This window comes from Labrus mixtus, chromosome 6 (assembly GCF_963584025.1).
Source record: "Labrus mixtus chromosome 6, fLabMix1.1, whole genome shotgun sequence".
NCBI lineage: Eukaryota > Metazoa > Chordata > Actinopteri > Labriformes > Labridae > Labrus > Labrus mixtus.
The window spans coordinates 11288427-11306425 of record NC_083617.1 but is presented as its reverse complement, the minus strand read 5'-3'; the positions used below and the strand labels follow the sequence as shown (position 1 = coordinate 11306425).

Below are 17999 nucleotides of genomic sequence, written 5' to 3'. Positions count from 1 at the left end.
GACACGGAAAAAATGACAGACAAACAAACTTACGTGTCCGCGAAGGTAGAGGCTCAGCACACAACTAAACCCTCCAAACTAACATTTTTAATAAAAGCGTTGAAATTTCTTCATACGTGCTTATACACAGCTCGAAATTGTATTTCAGTAAAAACCGAACACACCCCTTCAAAGTTGGCATGCTCCTTTGCGGTCCTCCCTCAGGCATTTACGATTCTCATGTGCTACTTTGTGTTACTGTGCTTCATTGATGCTAATCAAGGAAATAAGTGTGTGGCATCTCGATATTATATAACTACAAAACTACATTTAAACTTTGAAAAATGAACTAACCAAAAGAAAGTTACCTTTATTTTAGGTCGTCCTCTGTTCTGTTGTTTGTCTTGCAATAACCCAGACTTGATTCAAAAAGTTAACAATCGATAAAAATGAACTTAAAGGTCTTCGTGAGTCATGTTATACTGTAGCCCTGTTAGGCGTGCCTCAAAGGCGGAGTGTGAAATAGTCAGAAATGCTTTAAAGAGGAATTTTTCCCACTTCCACTTTGGCTCACCTCTCCTGCTATGGAAACTTCTGTGCTACATGGTGGAGTAGCCTAATTCAATCAATCCAAGAAAATCCTATTACCTTCAAACGTGTTTCCATGGAGATGGGGTGAAAAAAACATAAATATTTGCAGCATCACACTTGAGAGGTTAAAATGAAAGCATAGTATTCATGCTGGCAGGAGGGCAGCCAGTGGACTATGGCATCAAGTCTAAACTCTTATAGGTCAGTGTTATGAGTGGAATAAAAGTGTAACTTCACACATGTGCCAATCCAAAAACCATGGAAGTGCTGACAGGGGTACATTTACGGTTTAGCTCATTTGAACACAGCAGGACCTAGAGTTTTATGTTTTTAAATTAGTTCATGATGAATGGTTATAAAATAGTTTGAAAGATGGCGTACAGAAAATGTTCCATCTCTGCATTTGAATGAAAGATTGAGGCCAGTTTCAATTACTAAATGAGTGTTACAAACATATATCTGTCATCACATGGTGTTTGGACTTATTGTGTATAAATATATATACTTAATGACTATTATACACATGCACACACTTTAAAAAAAAATTCTGAAGAATTTTTCTGAATTTACTTCTTTGTACAGTGCAGGATTCACAAACAGGACTTAAAAAGCTAATGACTGTATTCTTCCTGTGACGTAGTGTTTTCTCAGCAACAGGAAATGAGTGAACTACAATTCAATCAAAGAGATACTTAACTTCCAGTAGGTACATATTAAAAATTTAACAACACATTGTGACACACTGAAAAATATTTGAAGACCTGCCTGGCAAGATATTTCAATACAGTGATAGTAAATGTCATGCAAAAGTAGTTAGGCTTTATAGTTAATGCCTTACAGAGGAGGTCTCACTTCATGGGAAAATGTCTGAGAGCGCTGTAACGTGGGCATAATATGCACATCCAGGCAGGATATCCAGAGCCTTGTAAAATTCCAGGCAGTAATTCTTGTAAAGCTTGTGTGTTTACTCAACGGCATGCCTCAACATCCACGCTCCCCGTTGGACAGCTGGCTCAGCTTGCAATTAGCATCCAGAGCTTGGCAGTTATTAATGATGCAATTCAGAAAGGAAATGGCAGAAAGGCCTCTCCTCCAACAGACGCCGCGGCCTCCTGTTTATTCAGTATGTCAGAAATCCTTAATCATGCTCCTCAAGGACCCCAAGCTCTGCTGGTTTCCAGTTTAACCAATTAGGTCCATGCTATTTTTCACATGGCATGAAAGATGGATGCAATTAATGACCATGTTAGACAGAACAGTGGTTTTCAAACTGGGGGTCAAGACTCTCAACAGGGTCCTTACAATGTAATTTGAGGGGCTACGAGATGATTTATGGAATGGGGAGAAAATGTGTACAATTATGGTGTCTCCCCTTTGCTCTTGAAACTCTCTTAAAAGTATACATTTGAACCTCTACAACTTAAAACTATTAAAAACAAAGAGAAAAATAGTCCGGCAGAACTACAACACACCGCCTCTTGAAAAATATGACAGTTTAATAAGTGTATGTGGGTGCATGAGGGTGAAGAGTTCACATATGACAGGCTCTTGAGGCCACAACACATAGGAACCAACATTATATCAAGGGCAAGAGGAAAGTCATGTTATTCAGAGGTAAAAGGTTTCATGTGAAGATATTTAACATTATCTTAAATCTAATTGTTGTTACCTTTCATTGACCAGTTTATGTATTTAATGTTATAACCTAATGCACATTTATAATTTTAAAGAAGTGCAAGATCAATATTATTGTGAAAGATTGGATTTGTTTGGGGGAAAAGATTCGTCTATGTATGCATTGACAGACAGGAAGTCTAATGGAAACAGCTTCAGCATGAAATTTTTATTTTCTTTTTTTTTTTATCATCAAAAACTTGTTGAATTGTCTGGGTAAATGCGTTACAACATTTTAAGATAAAAACCACATATGAACAACAGCAACAAAACAAACACTGATTTATTCGGTTTAAAAGAACTCACAGTAGTTTCACAGTACATGAAATCCATTACACATTGTCTTAAAAATGAATCAGATATTATTTTTTGTTTTGTTTTACAAAATAACTTCTGAGAAAATCACCACAGAAGCGATGGGGCGAGCAAAAGACATCAGATGGAGACATGTGATTTATTGTACTCGCTTGAAGATGAGTGCTGTCACACTGTTTCCTGTCTTGCCTCCAAACTGGAACTTGGGTGTAGGCAACTCCTGAACATACTCAAATCCTGTTAGGCGACACAAAGAAAATGTGCAGGTTGAGAAATCGGCATTATTCAAACTAACAGAACGTCAACATGCTGACTTAAACACAGATGCCAAGAATCCTTTCCTGCTGACAGTGGCTACAGAGAGGTTAGGAGAAGCACTGTGAGTCTAGAACTAGCCATCAACCATCTGTGGTGCTTCCTGGGGCCCGAGTAAAGACAGGCTGTCAGTGTGACAGATGAGCTCTCCAGGACCCTTTGGCCCCCTGCAGGCTCTCCGGAGTGACTACACTGAGAGGAGTGACAGCTTCTGGAGGAGTGCCGAAAGTCTGACTTTACAAGGCTGTTGTTGCCTGCAGCTCTACAACCTGCCAGGTAACTGTCACTGATGTTGAAATAAGCCCATGTTTTGACTGGGGGTCAGACAACAATGCACCCAAATATAGATGATAGAAGACGTAACAAGCCAGGTTGACACAAGTGTAAGTCACACAGATGCACACCTAAAAGATGAACATATTTGATCTCTGAATGAAAATATGCAACATGTACAATGTATCATAGATTTATATATGTTACATATATGAATAATAGTTAACAGTCTTCTTCTTTACTGTCTTTTAAGGAGCAATGGAACTTCTGGTTTAGTACCCCCACCTGCTGATCAGTGAAGCCTTTGGTATAAATCATTATTGTTAGATTATTATAGACCTTCCTTTGTGTTACATTTGAATTCATAGAAATAAATGACAGATTTTTTGGAAAACTTAAAAAAAAAAGAGAGACATTAACTGCTGTAAGCAGCCAGAAAGTAATGCCCTCACAAGCACAATGACCAGGTTACAATTTGCATGAAGAATGACTTAACATCATTTAATGTCTGGTCAAAGTTCCCGTTCACATTATCTGTATGATTTGGATGATTATTGGAGAGAATATCAGCCTGATGTGACTGTTGGAGAGCTGACTTATCTGCTAAGCAAGACTCAAGGAGCTATTTCATGAAGACATGTGAGAGATTCAGCAGACTCCTTCTACTTTAATAATCAAACATGCAATCATTAATTTAAAGGTTTTGCATTACCTTCACTAAATCTGTCCAGCAGCTGCTCCTTTGTCCAGTTACAGGAAGTGACGACAAAGAAACCGTTGTTCTTTAGAGCGTCTTTTAGGGCTTTGACATACAATATTTTGCCCTCCTTAGTGTTGTCTGGGTTCAAGCTTATAGCATCAAATGTTCCTTTGTCGATGCAGACATCAAAGTCCTTTAGCTCCCCTTGGCAGTTTAAGAAGTCCAACTCCTAAAATTACAGAAAAATCGAGAAGTTAGTGTGTTTTTCAACTGTACGGCAAAGGTAAAACAGCAAACCCCTTATGTCTAGTCTTCTGTCACCTGCAGCAGAAATCTGTCAGCATCAAGCAACAAGTGTTTCACCTTAGTGGTTAACTTTCATACTAAATTGCAAATGTTTACTTTTACAGCAAAATGCTGCTGAGGTTACTGAACAACATCAATGAGTAAAAAGGACCCTTTATCTGAACAGCGCACAGAACAATATACCTTATGGGAGAGCTTGACAGCCTCGTAACTATCTTTCTCTCCCTCAAACACACACACACACACAAACACACCAGGGCAGAAAAGTGTGATTCATGAAGGAGGCTAAAATGTCTACATTTTGTTGCAAATGACCTGAGTTCAAATTGAAAGGGAACCTGTTAGATGGAAAAACTGTGATGATGCTGAAGGAATGCATGAAGGTGATGTGTCAAAGCAGCAGCAGACAGTGACTAATGTAAATGGAGACAGGCCTGACATAGATTTGGGGAGCTTTGATGTGAGACTTGACGAGGAAGCTCTATTTCACCGGCTTAAGAACAACTGGAGACTCCACTCAGGTCTACAATTGCACACCAACACAAGCAAACTCGCACAAATTATTCAGGCATTCTGCAGTCCTGAAGCGATGAGCAGGATGCCAACATACCACTTCTCTCACACACACATACACAGCGCTCCCCCTGTCCAGCTACGGTCAATATTGACTCTATTTGAAAGCTTTCTGCCCCTGCAGAGCACACACCATTACAGTGGTGATATACATATGACATATATGCCCCTTTATTGTACACACAGGAAAGGAAAAGTCACTCATCATCACATCACAAATACAGCCGCATATAAAGTGTTTTTTTTCGCAGACACGTGTTAGTAAAAGTGTTAGACCCTGCCAATGCTTTGCGGTTTTAGGCAGTTTCATCTGAATGGTGGGCAGACTTCCATCCCTCTCAGTGCCTCCTTCCGATCCAACTCTCCCACATGGTAAACACAGGAGAGTTACCTCTAATACTCCCAGGCCCAGTTTGACTTACAGTTTGCTGAAAGCTATACTGCACCGGAAATCAGGATTGAATGGGAGTTTCAGTAGGTAATATGTACATAGCATTAGGTCTGACAAATACACCAACATTTTTAAATTTCAGCATATAAGTAGAGTGAATTTAACAAAGATTTTACACTTACTCTATACGAGATAAGTTACCCTTCAAAAGTATAAATTAAATTCAAAAATTACCTTAGCAGTAGCCATTACAGTAACTTTTTGAGCTGCAATGAAAAACGCTACTTTTCCACATAGAGAGCTTTTTTAAGGGCTTTTTATGCTTTCATTTAAAGACCGGACAGTGGATAGAGTCAGAAAACGAGGCGAGAGAGGAAGGGGAATGATGTGCAGGAAAGGAGCCTCAGATTGGATTTGAACCCGGGCCGCCTGCTTGGAGGACTATAGCCACCGTACATGGGGCGTGCGCACTAACCACTAGGCTATCTGCGCTACTCCACATAGATAGTTGCCCAAAATTACACAGATTGACCAGGGATACTCAGAAGGCAGCTTTCTGGAACAAATACTGAAAAATATTGAATATTATTAAACCCTGTTTATCAATTCCAGTGCAGACTGCTGTCTTTGAAGCTGTGACGCTCTGTTACATCTGCTGCAGACAGTGCTCGGAGTTTCGGAGTTGGATCGTGATCAGCTGGACGAAAACTGTGTGATACAATTTTTACTAAATTACTCAAAGCATTATTACTGCATTATATGTTCTTAGGTTCTGTATACAGAAGTTTATATGTGGCGCCATTCAGACAAATTGTACCCTGTTTCCAGTAAAGCTGTGATAGACTTGTATCCGCCTGATAATACATGCCAAACAAAATGTTGGTCAGGCTATAAAAAAAGTGCACAAACGTTCTTTTTAAGTCAGCTGATACGTGAATGCCCCAATGCTAACGTCACATCCTAATAAATCTGCTGTAAACCCCCCAAAACTGGTCAAATATCAATTAGAAACCACATCCATTACAAAAACCTGAGAATTTAGGCAACATGTGGTTCCTTTGGTTGTTTGTGACACCAGCGTATGTTTAAAACATAGATTTTATGTCATACATAGCAAACCCACCTTCACAGGGACATCTGTCAAGTCCTCCGCCTTCAAAACATTTCTGGACAATTCGACAGATGCTGGGGAATAATCCACACCAGTCAGATTCCTATATCCATGTTTAGCCTTTGCATAAAAAAGGGAAAAAAGATAAAGAACAGAGCTCTCAAACATGAGTTACAAGTTCAGCTCAGTAAAACTAGATGTCATTCACTTTCTATCTGTTAAAGGGCCACATCACCTTTGTTATACATTCACCAGGATCTTTACTCACCAGTTCAACTAGAAATGCTCCATTTCCTGTGCCTATGTCCAGAATGGAAGCATCCTCTGGAATCTTAGCTGTTTCCATCCATCGCAGCACTCGGCTCATGCTTTCCTCACCAAACCTTACAAGAAGAAGCAGGGGAAACAGTCAGTAAAACAAGACAAGACAAGGCTGTTACAAGATAAGTTGTAACAATGTCCACTTTGAATTTAAACGATTACCATATCTCACCAACATCCCCAATTTCTCTGAATGTCTCCAGTTCTTGTTGATATGCATCTTCCCAGCTGAGGAAAAAGACATTCTTTTAGCACAGACAGCATTGTGTTTTATTAGCGAACTACACAGTGTACTGCAAAAACACAATTAAAAGAACCGACCCTGGGTATACGAAGCTTTCAATTAAACTCTCTTTATAACATTATATTATATAACTGCACTCTGCATTACTGTGGTACAACACTGCCTCTCTTCTCTGCTGTTTACATTACTTATCATACCAAGTCACTTTAATCATCACTTGTCACTTTATCTTGTCATTCTCTGCAAATACTGTCTCAATTCCCCCCAGTTAACTTCACCATTCATTTTGTACTGTATATACCCCCTGTTTTTATTTTTATTTATCTTAAATATTATGTTTAATGTGTATTTTGAGCTTTCTTGTCTGTGCTGCTGTAACGCCCGAATTTCAATAATAAAGTATTATCCTATTCTATCCTTGTCCAGTATTACAGCTAAAACTACTATAAGACCAAACAGGCTAAGTAACAACATGCCAAACTGTTGTGTTAGTATGAGCTGTTATTGTGGGTACGATAGATAGTGCTGACTTCAAACTTTGCAGAAAAAAACAAAACAAAAATATGTTGACAAGGTTATAGCGTTTAGATAGTGAAATGTTTTGTAGCTGTGATGCTCATAGATGAGACTATGACGGAGTCTGAACCAACCATTCCCAAATTACTGTTAGCATCGGAGCTAATAACATCAAAACACTTACTATTCTTTCGTCCCAAGTTTCGAGGGTCCAAAGTCGCTATCTGAGCATCTGTCGTCCTCTGGGTCCGAGTTATTTCCACCACCACCACAGCAGCCACGTGTGTTTTCAGGGTCTTCTTCCATTCTGGAAGAGAGAAGGTTCTGTCAACTCGCCGCACTACATTTCCCACAATGCCTTTGGGTTAGAGGAGAGCGCGTGCAACCCGCAACCGCAGGGGGCGTCATCGGGATTGATGGGGATGTTTCCATCATGGCGGCATCCATTTCAGGTTACACTTTTAGTTCTGTGTGTTATCACAGCGCAAACAGCAACGCAGATCACGTAAGTAGTTTTAATTATGTTGACAAGGTAGTACGCAATAGGTGTTTAAGTGTCCGCAGTTTGTCAGGTTGTTTATGAACGCCATTAGTTTGTGTTGTTTTCCAGTGTCATCATCCTGTTGCAGGCTAGCTAGTGTTGGTTCCGTCTATTCACCGGCAGGCACTCAGGAGCTAAAAGATAAAAGAGTATATGCCATTTTAAGGTGATTTATTGTATTGTGTGTGCACATGTGTTAAGTACTAAGCTGTGACAACAACTACAGGGAGTAATAAACTTCAAATATAGGACATGTTCTCTGGAAAGTTTCAGTTTCAGGAAATACTCAGTAGTCAGCTTCTTAGCATGTTAGCAAATCCTTCAAAGCAAGTCACTTCCGTGTTTCGGTCCTGCTAAAAAAAAATCTACAGTCACTCCGAGGTGTTATCTCAAAGCAGTGTTATGTGTCATCTAAATATGAAAAAAAATGACTCAGTAACTATCCAACAAGGTGCAATTGGACCTGCTTGTTTTGTTTTTTTCCCCTGATCTGCTATATTAGCTTGTTAGCCTCATGCATTTTCACTCAACACCGTCAAACAAAAAAATCACAAAAAAGCATATTTCTTAGTATTCGCTTTAGCTTGCTCGATGTGGGAAGCAATCAGGGGACACGTGTGTTGTTGTCATCGTGTAGGAAAGACGCAATTTACTTAAATGTTGAGGGAGAAGAAGCTAACACAGGGGAGCTGTTTACATCCCAGTTCCTCCTGTCAGAAGTTTAAGAGTGTGCTGAGCAGGTGGGTCGCTGCTAAATACAAGTTTTCTCGCATTCCTGACATAAGTAGAAGGAACAATCCAGCATTTTAGATTTATAGTAATGCTTGTAGACAGATTTGAGCAGCTCGATTGACTCCCATAACAAAACCTTGATTTGTTATTTTATGTGACTTAAGTATAGTTATGAGTCACTCTGATACTTTCACTTTTTTTTTAAATACATAAAGTTTGCTTGAACATAATATGTCACAATTTGTTCTGTATATTAATTTTAAGATAAGTATTTTTTTATTGTTTCATCAATTAATGTGTAGAATCCTATAAGGAGAGAAAAGTTAGGTTCATCTCTTTCTTCAGCCAATTATATAAAAGCAAGAATATTTTCAATGTATCAGTATAATAAAAAAATCCAATCTTTACATGATGTGTGAGCTGTAACAAGAATATCTGTCTTTTTTTTGTTGTTGTTGCTTTGATTAACAATAAATGGCAAATGGACTTGAACTTATAAATCGCTTTTCTAGTCTTCCGACTACTCGAAGCGCTTTTACGCCACACCAACCCTTTCACACACTGATGGTAGTGGTTACTATGTAGTATCATCCATCAGAAGTAACTAATGCCATTCATACACCGCCACCGAAGCAGCGGGAGCAATTCGGGGGTTAAGTGTCTTGCCCAAGGACACATCGGACATGTTGCCCAGCTGGGGCTCGAACCCTCGACCTTCCGGTTGAGAGGGCGACGACTCAACCAACTGAGCCACAGCTGCCCAAACAGCCATTTATGTTTCATGTCTAAATCCTCTCCCTAACCACAGTTTTTGTGTATTTGCACAGGAGGGCTTCCTATTAGGAGAAGTAAGGCAAGAAGAGACGGTCAGCATCAGTGACACACAGATCAGCACGGCAGAATTGATCCAGGTAGTAGGTAAGGTCTAAATCCCACAAAACAGTAACTTAATGTGACAGGCTAGTTTGCCAGCTACACTTGCGCTTGGTTTAACGACATGGCCCCATAAGTTAAGAGGTATCTACCTTTGCCGATGGCATGCCACCAGGGGGCAAGTGTCACGTACAACTTGTCTGTCACTCCAGAATCACCCATCTTCCAACACCATGATACATTTGAAAATTGTTACCATGGGACTTGCTTTTCGACATTTACTGCGGTAAATGTGTGCTTTTTTTTCATTATTGACAATGTGAGTACAACGTAGTGATGTTATTAAAATATGGTATACCTTTATCTTGTCTTTAACATCTTATTGTTTGGTATCACCGAGATGAGAGTACCGTAGTTTCATATCATTGCATATGATACCAGTAAGCTCGTAGCAGAGCTGATCCCAGGTAACAAGGTTAGCTTTGTCTCTGTAGCCAGTCAGAATAATCAACAGCAGAAAGAGTGGAAGCTGAAAGGGACTCAAATTTTAAGAAGTTTACAAGATCACAGATCACCTTCCTGAAGACAAAATTTCCTATGAAGAAAACCCCAGGTGTAAATGATAAAATTACAGTGCCTTTATTGGAAAGTTGGATATCAGAAAGAGAGAGTGTGGGAAAAGAGCCGCTGGTCGGATTCAAATCAAAGCTGCCCACTTTGAGGACTACAGCCGATGTACATGAGCTGCGCAAAGCCACAAAGTAACCACTCAGCAGCCAGTGCTTCCTCATACGACTCTTCAGAAACTGATGGATGTTTATAGTCTGTTTGAATTTTCATTGTGTCCGTTCAGTGTCTGCTGAAAGTTCTGCCTTTTCTCCATTATTAAACTCTGATGATGGTGATACATTTCATTGAAGTCCGATCCACTGCTGTATCCTATCAACGAGTGAAATCTGATAAGGGGGGGCGGGATGTCTGTCAGTATAGAGACTTCCGTGAAGTCTGTTCCCATGGATCCTGGCTCATTGCTCCTCAGATCAACCTCCTCTCTCCTCTCAGCAGTTTTAGTGGCTTTTGGACGCTCCTGAACATGGCAGGTCCAGAACCACTTCTGAATCGAGAGAGGAACGAGGGGACGGCCTTTAAGAAACATAAGATGCACCTTATATGTACATACATGTTGATGACATTCCCTGTGCAGCATTTTCAAGTGATAACACCTGTGTAGGTTTGCAGAGTCTTTAGTGTCTTGGTGAGATGCTGAACGTACTGTTGCATGTGCAAAAGCTATATGAATTAGGCAGCACAATGAAGCACTGGAAACAATGGGCAAAAAGTACACAAGCTACTTAATTTACATGTTTAGAAAGCTACATATTAACAGAGCCATCAGAAGTACAGGTTTCCTGTTGTCGAGTCGCTTTAAAGGAAGAATGACATTTTTTGGTCTTATTAGTTATTGTAAGGGTTACAGATTAGGCTTCCTCCTTTACTAACTTGTTACTCCTTTAACATGTTGTATAAATAATGCTATCCAAATTAAATATCTGTCCTTGTGTTTTTCCAACAGAAATCCATAACCATGATCCATGTGCACAGTTGTTTAGGTAAGACAAAATGTTTTTCATCACAAACAGTTGCTATCCTTATTAGTTAGCAAAGATGTAATGGTAATGCTAGAATAATCTAAGTTATAGAAAAAAAACTGAAAATCAAGAGATTTGTTGTCCGATTGGGTGTTGAGATCCGGCTGTTATTGAGACAGCCAAGGCAGAGGAGGTGTAGGAATGATGATGAATCCGTTTTGACTAACTGTACTTTTTTGCCCTCTCATCAGCTTTTATGACTACGCAGGCAAAATCAATGAAGAAAGTCTCAACAGTATTCTTAAAGATAGACGGAAAGTAAGTACAATTATTTGCTGCATTTTAAACATAAATCTTTAATGGAGCGCTCTAATCACTTTTAATCAATGGGTACACTGAGATAGTATTTTTTTGGGCTGTACCTATCTCAAAATGAATCGTGAAACATTTTCATAGAAACTTTATAGTATTTAAAGGCTTTATATGCGATTTTTTTTGATCCAGCATGAAACCAAAATAACTTGCGGTGCATTGTGGGTTAGCATGCTAATGCTAGCGATCTTTATTATGCTCGTATCTTCACACTGCATGTAAATTTACCCGAAATAAGCGTGATCTAGAAACACAGTTAAGCAGTGAGTACAGTATGTTATTCTTCTTTTCTCTAGTCCCTCAATTAAACAACTTTTATTTGCAAGGGGAGGAGTCATCCGTCGGGCCGGCGATGTCAACAAACAGAAAAAAAACTCTGAAATCATCACAGACAGTGGGACTCTGGTGTTACACCCATTGTAGACAGTCATGACTCAGAGAGTTATTTTCCGAGGATATACTTGATTTCTATTATATTTAAGTGTGAAAAAATCGCATATAAAGCCTTTAAGTTGAATTAACCACAAGTTCTTGGATAAAACTCCACAATGATTGTCTGTCTGTCTGCGTAGAACGTCATCGGTTGGTACCGGTTCAGGAGGAACACGCAGCAGCAGATGTCGTTCAGGGAACAGATCATCCACAAACAGCTGACTCAGCTGCTTGGTGTACCCGACCTCGTCTTCCTTCTTTTCAGCTTCATCTCAACCGCAAACAGCTCAACACACGCACTGGAGTATGTGCTCTTCAGACCTAACCGCAGGTAATGACAGTATGTAGACTTACAGGAGCAAAAATCCACACACACACTCACACACTTGTGGTATCTTGCCAGACAACAGTCTGATCCATATATATCCACAAACACCAAGTGTTCCAGAACTGTCTGTTTTTCCTCATATCTAAGTTCCTTTGTGCAATCAAAGAAACAGGACTGACAATGTGGGGTACTAGGAGAAAGTTTTAACAATTAAACACATATCTTTACCATTAAAAGCAGGTCATGGGTTACAATCCGTATTTTAAGAATGTCAGTGTTTTCTCCATTAGTAACATCAATTAAGTCCCTTGCCGTATGTCACCACATATAATAATGTAAATGGTAAATGGACATGAGCTGATATAGCGCTTTTCTAGTAAATACGCATTCATACACCACCAATGAAGCAGTGGGAGCAATTCGGGGTTAAGTGTCTTGCCCAAGGACACAACGGACATGTTGCTGCAGGAGCTGGGGATCGAACCCTCGACCTTCTGGTTGGGATGTGCCCCATGCCATGTGGTATACAGATTTAAAGTTTGGAAGAATTTTGGGCCAGAATAGGAACCGGTATTCAATTTGTATTATCAGGAAGGAATAATATAAAATTGTCCTGTTTTTATCTTAATATGTATAAAAGGTTAAACCCAGAATCCTTCATGTTTGTGTTGGTAACAGTTGCATGTGGAATAATTGTATGGCAGCGTTAATTTCCCTGTAAAGTAGGCCATGTTTTCTTATTTGTCATATCTACTCAGTAGGTACAACCAGAGGATCACCCTGACGATCCCAAACCTCGGCAACACGAGCCAGCAGGAATACAAAGTCTCCTCAGTGCCCAACACCTCACTAAACTACACCCAGGTCATTAAAGAGCATGGGTAAGATTTTATTGTTTTTTTACTACTACTACTTATTTTTTTACCGGTTTGAGTTGACAGCCATGTCTTCTCTGATATTCATGGACTTGCAGCAGCCACTTTTTTTTTTACTAGGGCCTGACCGATATGGGACCGATATCAATATTGGGGAGAAAAAAATCCAATACCGATATATCGTCTGATATCTTTCTTAGACCTATGTTTCATCCGTAGATATAGATATAAACATTTATTGCATTGATCCCTCAAATGCAGTTATCAAACACTCATGGAAAAGAGTGTGTGTGTGTGTGTGTGTGTGTGTGTGTGTGTGTGTGTGTGTGTGTGTGTGTGTGTGTGTGTGTGTGTGTGTGTGTGTGTGTGTGTGTGTGTGTGTGTGTGTGTGTGTGTGTGTGTGTGTGTGTGTGTGTGTGTGTGTGTGTGTGTGTGTGTGTGTGTGTGTGTGTGTGTGTGTGTGTGTGTGTGTGTGTGTGACATTACACTGTGTGTAAGTTGTATTGGCATACGTTTGAATTTGTGAGTGACTGAAGTGGGATATGTCATGTGCAACATGTCGTTACTGCGCTGATATCTTGTGATCTTAAATCTTGATTGACAAGAGTGGTGGGTATCTACCATTAAGTCTTAGACATATCTTAAATTATGTTATTTATATACATGATGGTGAATGTATTTTCAGGGCTGAATTCTTTGACAAAGATGGTGTGATGAAGGATATCCGAACAATATTCCAAGTATACAGCGCACTACAAGATAAAGTGCAGGTGAGTAGAATCACAGATAACCTGGAACAAAGAAACATGAAGTCATTTAAAATAACTAAAAGTAAGTTTTCCACTTTATAGTTTTTTTAACTTGTTTTTCTTTCTTCAGGCTGTGTGTGGGGAGGTAGAACAAAGCGAGCGAGTGAGGGAGAAAATCCAAGAGGATGTGAACAAACTCAAACAACAAATTGCTCTCAGGAAACGCAAGACTGCAGAAGAAGAGAGAAGTCAGTACCTGTTCTTATTTTTGGGCTATTTATCACTTTTTATATAGAGATAGGACAGTGGATAGAGTCAGTAATCAGGAAGAGAGAGAGTGGGGAAAACCCAGGCCACCCGCTTGGAGTACTACAGCCTCTGTACATGGGGCAAGAGCACTACCAACTAGGCCACCAGCTCCCCTGTTCTTTATTTAGTACACTGGCATTATGTGACTGATTTGAATTTGTGCAGTGTAAAACAAACTGGCTTCATATCAATCACAAACAGCAAAAAAGATAAATATTAATCTGAGGTTTTATAGCATTTAATTCCTTCGGAGTTGATACTTCCTTCTCCGGCCCATTTTAAATATTCGATCAGTCAACTGATTTTATGTGCTCCTTTTTTAATATATTTTTTCATGTTCCACAGGGCTCCATGAGTCCGAAAATGCAGACTCCCATCCTACTTCAGAGGAGAACACAGACCCGTCTGAGGCTTCTTCTCAGTCCAGGATAAATTTCCACACACCCCCTGCCCCCGAGCGGCCCAGTACCTCACCTAACCCCCCATCTTATGCTGACCTCTTGACCCAGGATGACTCTCTGCTCTCCTCTTCTTCCCCACCCACGAGCGCCGCTCTTCTGCCTCGGCCCCAAGCTGTGGGCTCTCCAGGACACCCCACCCCAGGCCCACTGGGGATTGGCCTTGGCCTGGGCCTCGGCGCCAGCTCTAATCCTGTCACCACTCCCAGCAGCCCGTACCTTGGCAATGGTGATGGATCAAGCTCTGACTCGTTAGACAGACAAGCTGCAGGGCAGGAGGATGATGAAGATGAAGAGGATGACGATGATGAAGAAGATGAGGACAGTAGCGAATACGAGAACTTATTGAGTGAAGCCCCACACCTGCCCCTGGTCTCTGCTAGTGTTTTAGCGCAAGGTCGACCAGCTGCGCTAAGTCCTGATGGGGACGCTCGTGGCTCCCAGACCACATAGAAATATGCCACAGGGTGTGTACAGGACACAAATTAGTGACACACCTTGAGAGGTTGGCATCTCAAGCAATCAAAGATAGACAAATATAGACAAAAGAAGTGCCAGTCCTGAAAGTGAACGGCATGCACAGGTGGTGTCCCGCTGTGAGTATTTCTCCTCGTCTTAGTCTGTTCTCCCTTTCAAGGGGAAACTTTGCTAGGCTTTGCAGGCTCAACTGGTGTGTTTCTCACAAGGGGAAAAGGCATCTGATTTCATTGTTTTCTTTTTGAAATGGGGCCAGTCTTGGTACTCCAGTGTGGATGTGTATGGTTTCAGAAATAGATTTTACAGAGACATTTATGCCAACAGGTTGGCAAGCTGGCTCTCTTAAAGACAGGCCCCACTCCGCTCTCTCTGTATCTTATTATTCTTTTTAGTTTCACATTGGCATCACCAACTCCGAGCACTCAATCTTCTATTACCTCTTGCACATTTATTTTGGCCTTCCTTTAATCAATCTTGGAAAATTAATGGGACAACATTTTGTAGCCTTCACGCAATTTTTAAAATCAAAATAGGCAAATGGTCATTAAGGTTTTATTTTTTTATTTTGAATAAAGAGATATATTTGTAATTAGAATTTATTTTACATGCACATTTTGAAATTTTATGTTGAACTTATGTTCTTTTCAATGTTCCACAGTTTTTCATTAATCATACAGTTGCCTATTTAAATGATAAAGATTAGATTTCAAACTAAATTTACTCTGCCACTTCTTTAATGGGTGCTTTATATATACATATATACTATATATATATATATATATATATTTTGTTGATTAACGGTTAATCAAATTTGATTGACAAGAATGTCAATGTCTTGTTCCTCTTGGATAACACTGAAACTGTATGCGCTTTGCTGCACTTAACAACATTTAAGATTTCTTTATAATCGTGCTTTACCAATGCTGAGATGTTGTGCCACTTGAGTCGTCCTCTTTCACCACCCTGAGCCAAACTGAGCTCAGCTATTTGTGTGTTGTATGGGGTTCACAGGGCAAACACAATGTACTGTAGCTTTACTAACCAGATGCTTAAGGTTCCCTTTCTGCTGCTGCAACCCAGAGAGCTACCACTAAAAAAAAAAAACTGCATCGGTCTGTCTGTTCTTTACATAAAAACTTGGCTGCTACTTCCATTTCACAGTGCTGGTTGTCTCCAAAACTACTGACAGTGACCGTATAACCACTTTAAGTTCATTTCTGACTCTTTCTCTGTTCAAGTCAATAATGGAAGGCTGATAGCAGACCTCATGTATCCTGGTCTGGTCGGGTCATTGTTACGTGCACGGACCTGGATAATGTGACGAAACATTGTAACCTTGCTTCAGTATACAGTGCCTTCCACTCAGGGCAGTTTCTGTCTGCACATGGAACACATTCACAGATCTCTTTTATTTAAGGGTTAAAATTATAACAAATGTGTTGTGTTTGAAATAATCCACTTCTAGCTTTTTTTTTTTTTCACTTGTGTGTCTCCTTTCTCACTTTGTTCTCTTTTGTCTACCTGAAACAATCCTTCCTAAAGCTATTTCTTCCTTTTTTACTTTCACCGATAACTTCTAAGCGGACCTGATTGCAGCTGTGGCTTTGCTTGCTTTATCATTTGAAACTGGAATTTGAACTATAAAGTCAAAAGGAATCTGCTATCAACTGATACTTCCAGCAAGGCAGAGTGGATAATAATGAGCATGACGGACATGCAGATGTTTTTTTTGTTTGTTTGTTTTTTTAATTCTGGCCTGTTTGAAAACGAATGAATTAAAAGATGTTGAGAGATTGAGTGCTGGATGCAGGACGCCCTCCTTGCATGAACTGGTCAGCTCTCTTCACCGATATATTCAGCATGGACAGACATCTGCACTGCACATGCAGGATGTCTCACATCCGCAGGTTTCACTCAGTTTTGGAAAGGAGGGCATTTTTGTGGTGAGAGAAGGTTTTTGCCTTGTGAACAAGCTCTGCTTTATATACACAGTGTGTTTGTATGTAATATTTTCTGCCTTTGGGTCATTAAATTTGCTCTGATGTGTTATGCCAATGCATCACTTCAGGAACTGGCACTCAAAATGTTACTAAATAATCACCAACAGTACCACAATCACACTGTTTAAAGAAATGACTAAATCAGTTTGTTAGGAGTATGGTTTCCTTTGAGTACTGGAATATAATAAGGAAAAGTTTAATGAATGTATATTAGGGGGGCGGGCGGGGGGGGGGGGGGGGTAGCATTTAAACAGCACTTACTGTATACGCTTGTTTCAGGTGTTGTGGTGGTATAGAGCAGAAGTTCTCAATGTTTCTCCTCACTTTTTATCCTGGTCCTCAGTCCCTGGATGTCTTTATTTCTGTTATCCCCAGGTGTAACTCTGAATTTGTGGACGGACTAAAAACCAGCAGAGTTCTGGTACTGAGGACCACTGGCATACGCATGAGAGGATTTACATTGTAAGGATCCTTTACCTTCCAATTTCCAACTTAATAGAAATATACACTCGCGTACTCTCACTGTATGGGTTGACCCTTCCCTTTGTTCCCTTAATGGGCCATTGCAAAATCAACACCTGCCTGAAAGCACAAAGTCCAGTGCACAGCTTAGATCTTGTCAGCTTTTATCTGGATATGTGAACTTGACAAAAGCAGTCCAAGGACTTGCTTGGAAGAGCACAGAGAAATATGGTTATTAAATGGAGGACAATAAATGAGACATGCATATGTGATATATGTGCCTTTGTTTTCTTATTTTAGTGAATGCTGTTACAATTTAAACCTTGTTTTTTTTTTTAACAAAATGTGTTTTGCAGGTCAATTATGTCACTAAAAATCTAAAATAACAAGTTTCTTACATAGACTTGGGCAAAACTTAAACTAACACATTTTGTACTGTATCTGTATTTCTATGCGCAAAACCTACTGGTGCTTGTGTCAATGACATCACATC

General features: G+C 39.9%; 2 protein-coding genes across 2 annotated transcripts; one reads left to right on the top strand and one right to left on the bottom strand.

Annotated features, from left to right (window-relative positions):
* Positions 1-2509: 2509 nt before the first annotated feature.
* eef1akmt2 (EEF1A lysine methyltransferase 2) lies at positions 2510-7661 on the bottom strand. The gene is made up of 6 exons (XM_061039965.1): positions 7494-7661; positions 6712-6777; positions 6497-6611; positions 6241-6348; positions 3860-4076; positions 2510-2796 (listed from the first exon to the last, which is right to left on the bottom strand). The coding sequence occupies exons 1-6, from the start codon at positions 7613-7615 to the stop codon at positions 2699-2701; spliced, it is 726 nt and encodes a 241-aa protein (XP_060895948.1). The 5' UTR covers positions 7616-7661; the 3' UTR covers positions 2510-2698.
* An 18-nt stretch (positions 7662-7679) lies between these two features.
* On the top strand, positions 7680-17778 carry abraxas2 (abraxas 2, BRISC complex subunit). The gene is made up of 9 exons (XM_061039964.1): positions 7680-7814; positions 9410-9500; positions 11029-11065; positions 11296-11362; positions 11989-12179; positions 12935-13057; positions 13737-13821; positions 13931-14048; positions 14455-17778. Exons 1-9 carry the CDS (start codon positions 7743-7745, stop codon positions 15018-15020), a joined length of 1350 nt encoding a protein of 449 aa, XP_060895947.1. The 5' UTR covers positions 7680-7742; the 3' UTR covers positions 15021-17778.
* Positions 17779-17999: the final 221 nt, after the last annotated feature.

Excerpts from the sequence above, each read along its gene's own strand:
- eef1akmt2 (XM_061039965.1), bottom strand. The coding sequence starts at position 7,615 with ATGGAAGAAGACCCTGAAAACACACGTGGCTGCTGTGGTGGTGGTGGA. Across the intron at positions 6,612-6,711 it reads GGGGATGTTGGTGAGATATG|GTTTGGTGAGGAAAGCATGA; the intron begins GTAATCGTTTAA and ends TCTTCTTGTAAG. Across the intron at positions 4,077-6,240 it reads TGACAGATGTCCCTGTGAAG|GAGTTGGACTTCTTAAACTG; the intron begins GTGGGTTTGCTA and ends CTGTAATTTTAG.
- abraxas2 (XM_061039964.1), top strand. The coding sequence starts at position 7,743 with ATGGCGGCATCCATTTCAGGTTACACTTTTAGTTCTGTGTGTTATCAC. Across the intron at positions 11,066-11,295 it reads CCATGTGCACAGTTGTTTAG|CTTTTATGACTACGCAGGCA; the intron begins GTAAGACAAAAT and ends CCCTCTCATCAG. Across the intron at positions 13,058-13,736 it reads CAGGTCATTAAAGAGCATGG|GGCTGAATTCTTTGACAAAG; the intron begins GTAAGATTTTAT and ends ATGTATTTTCAG.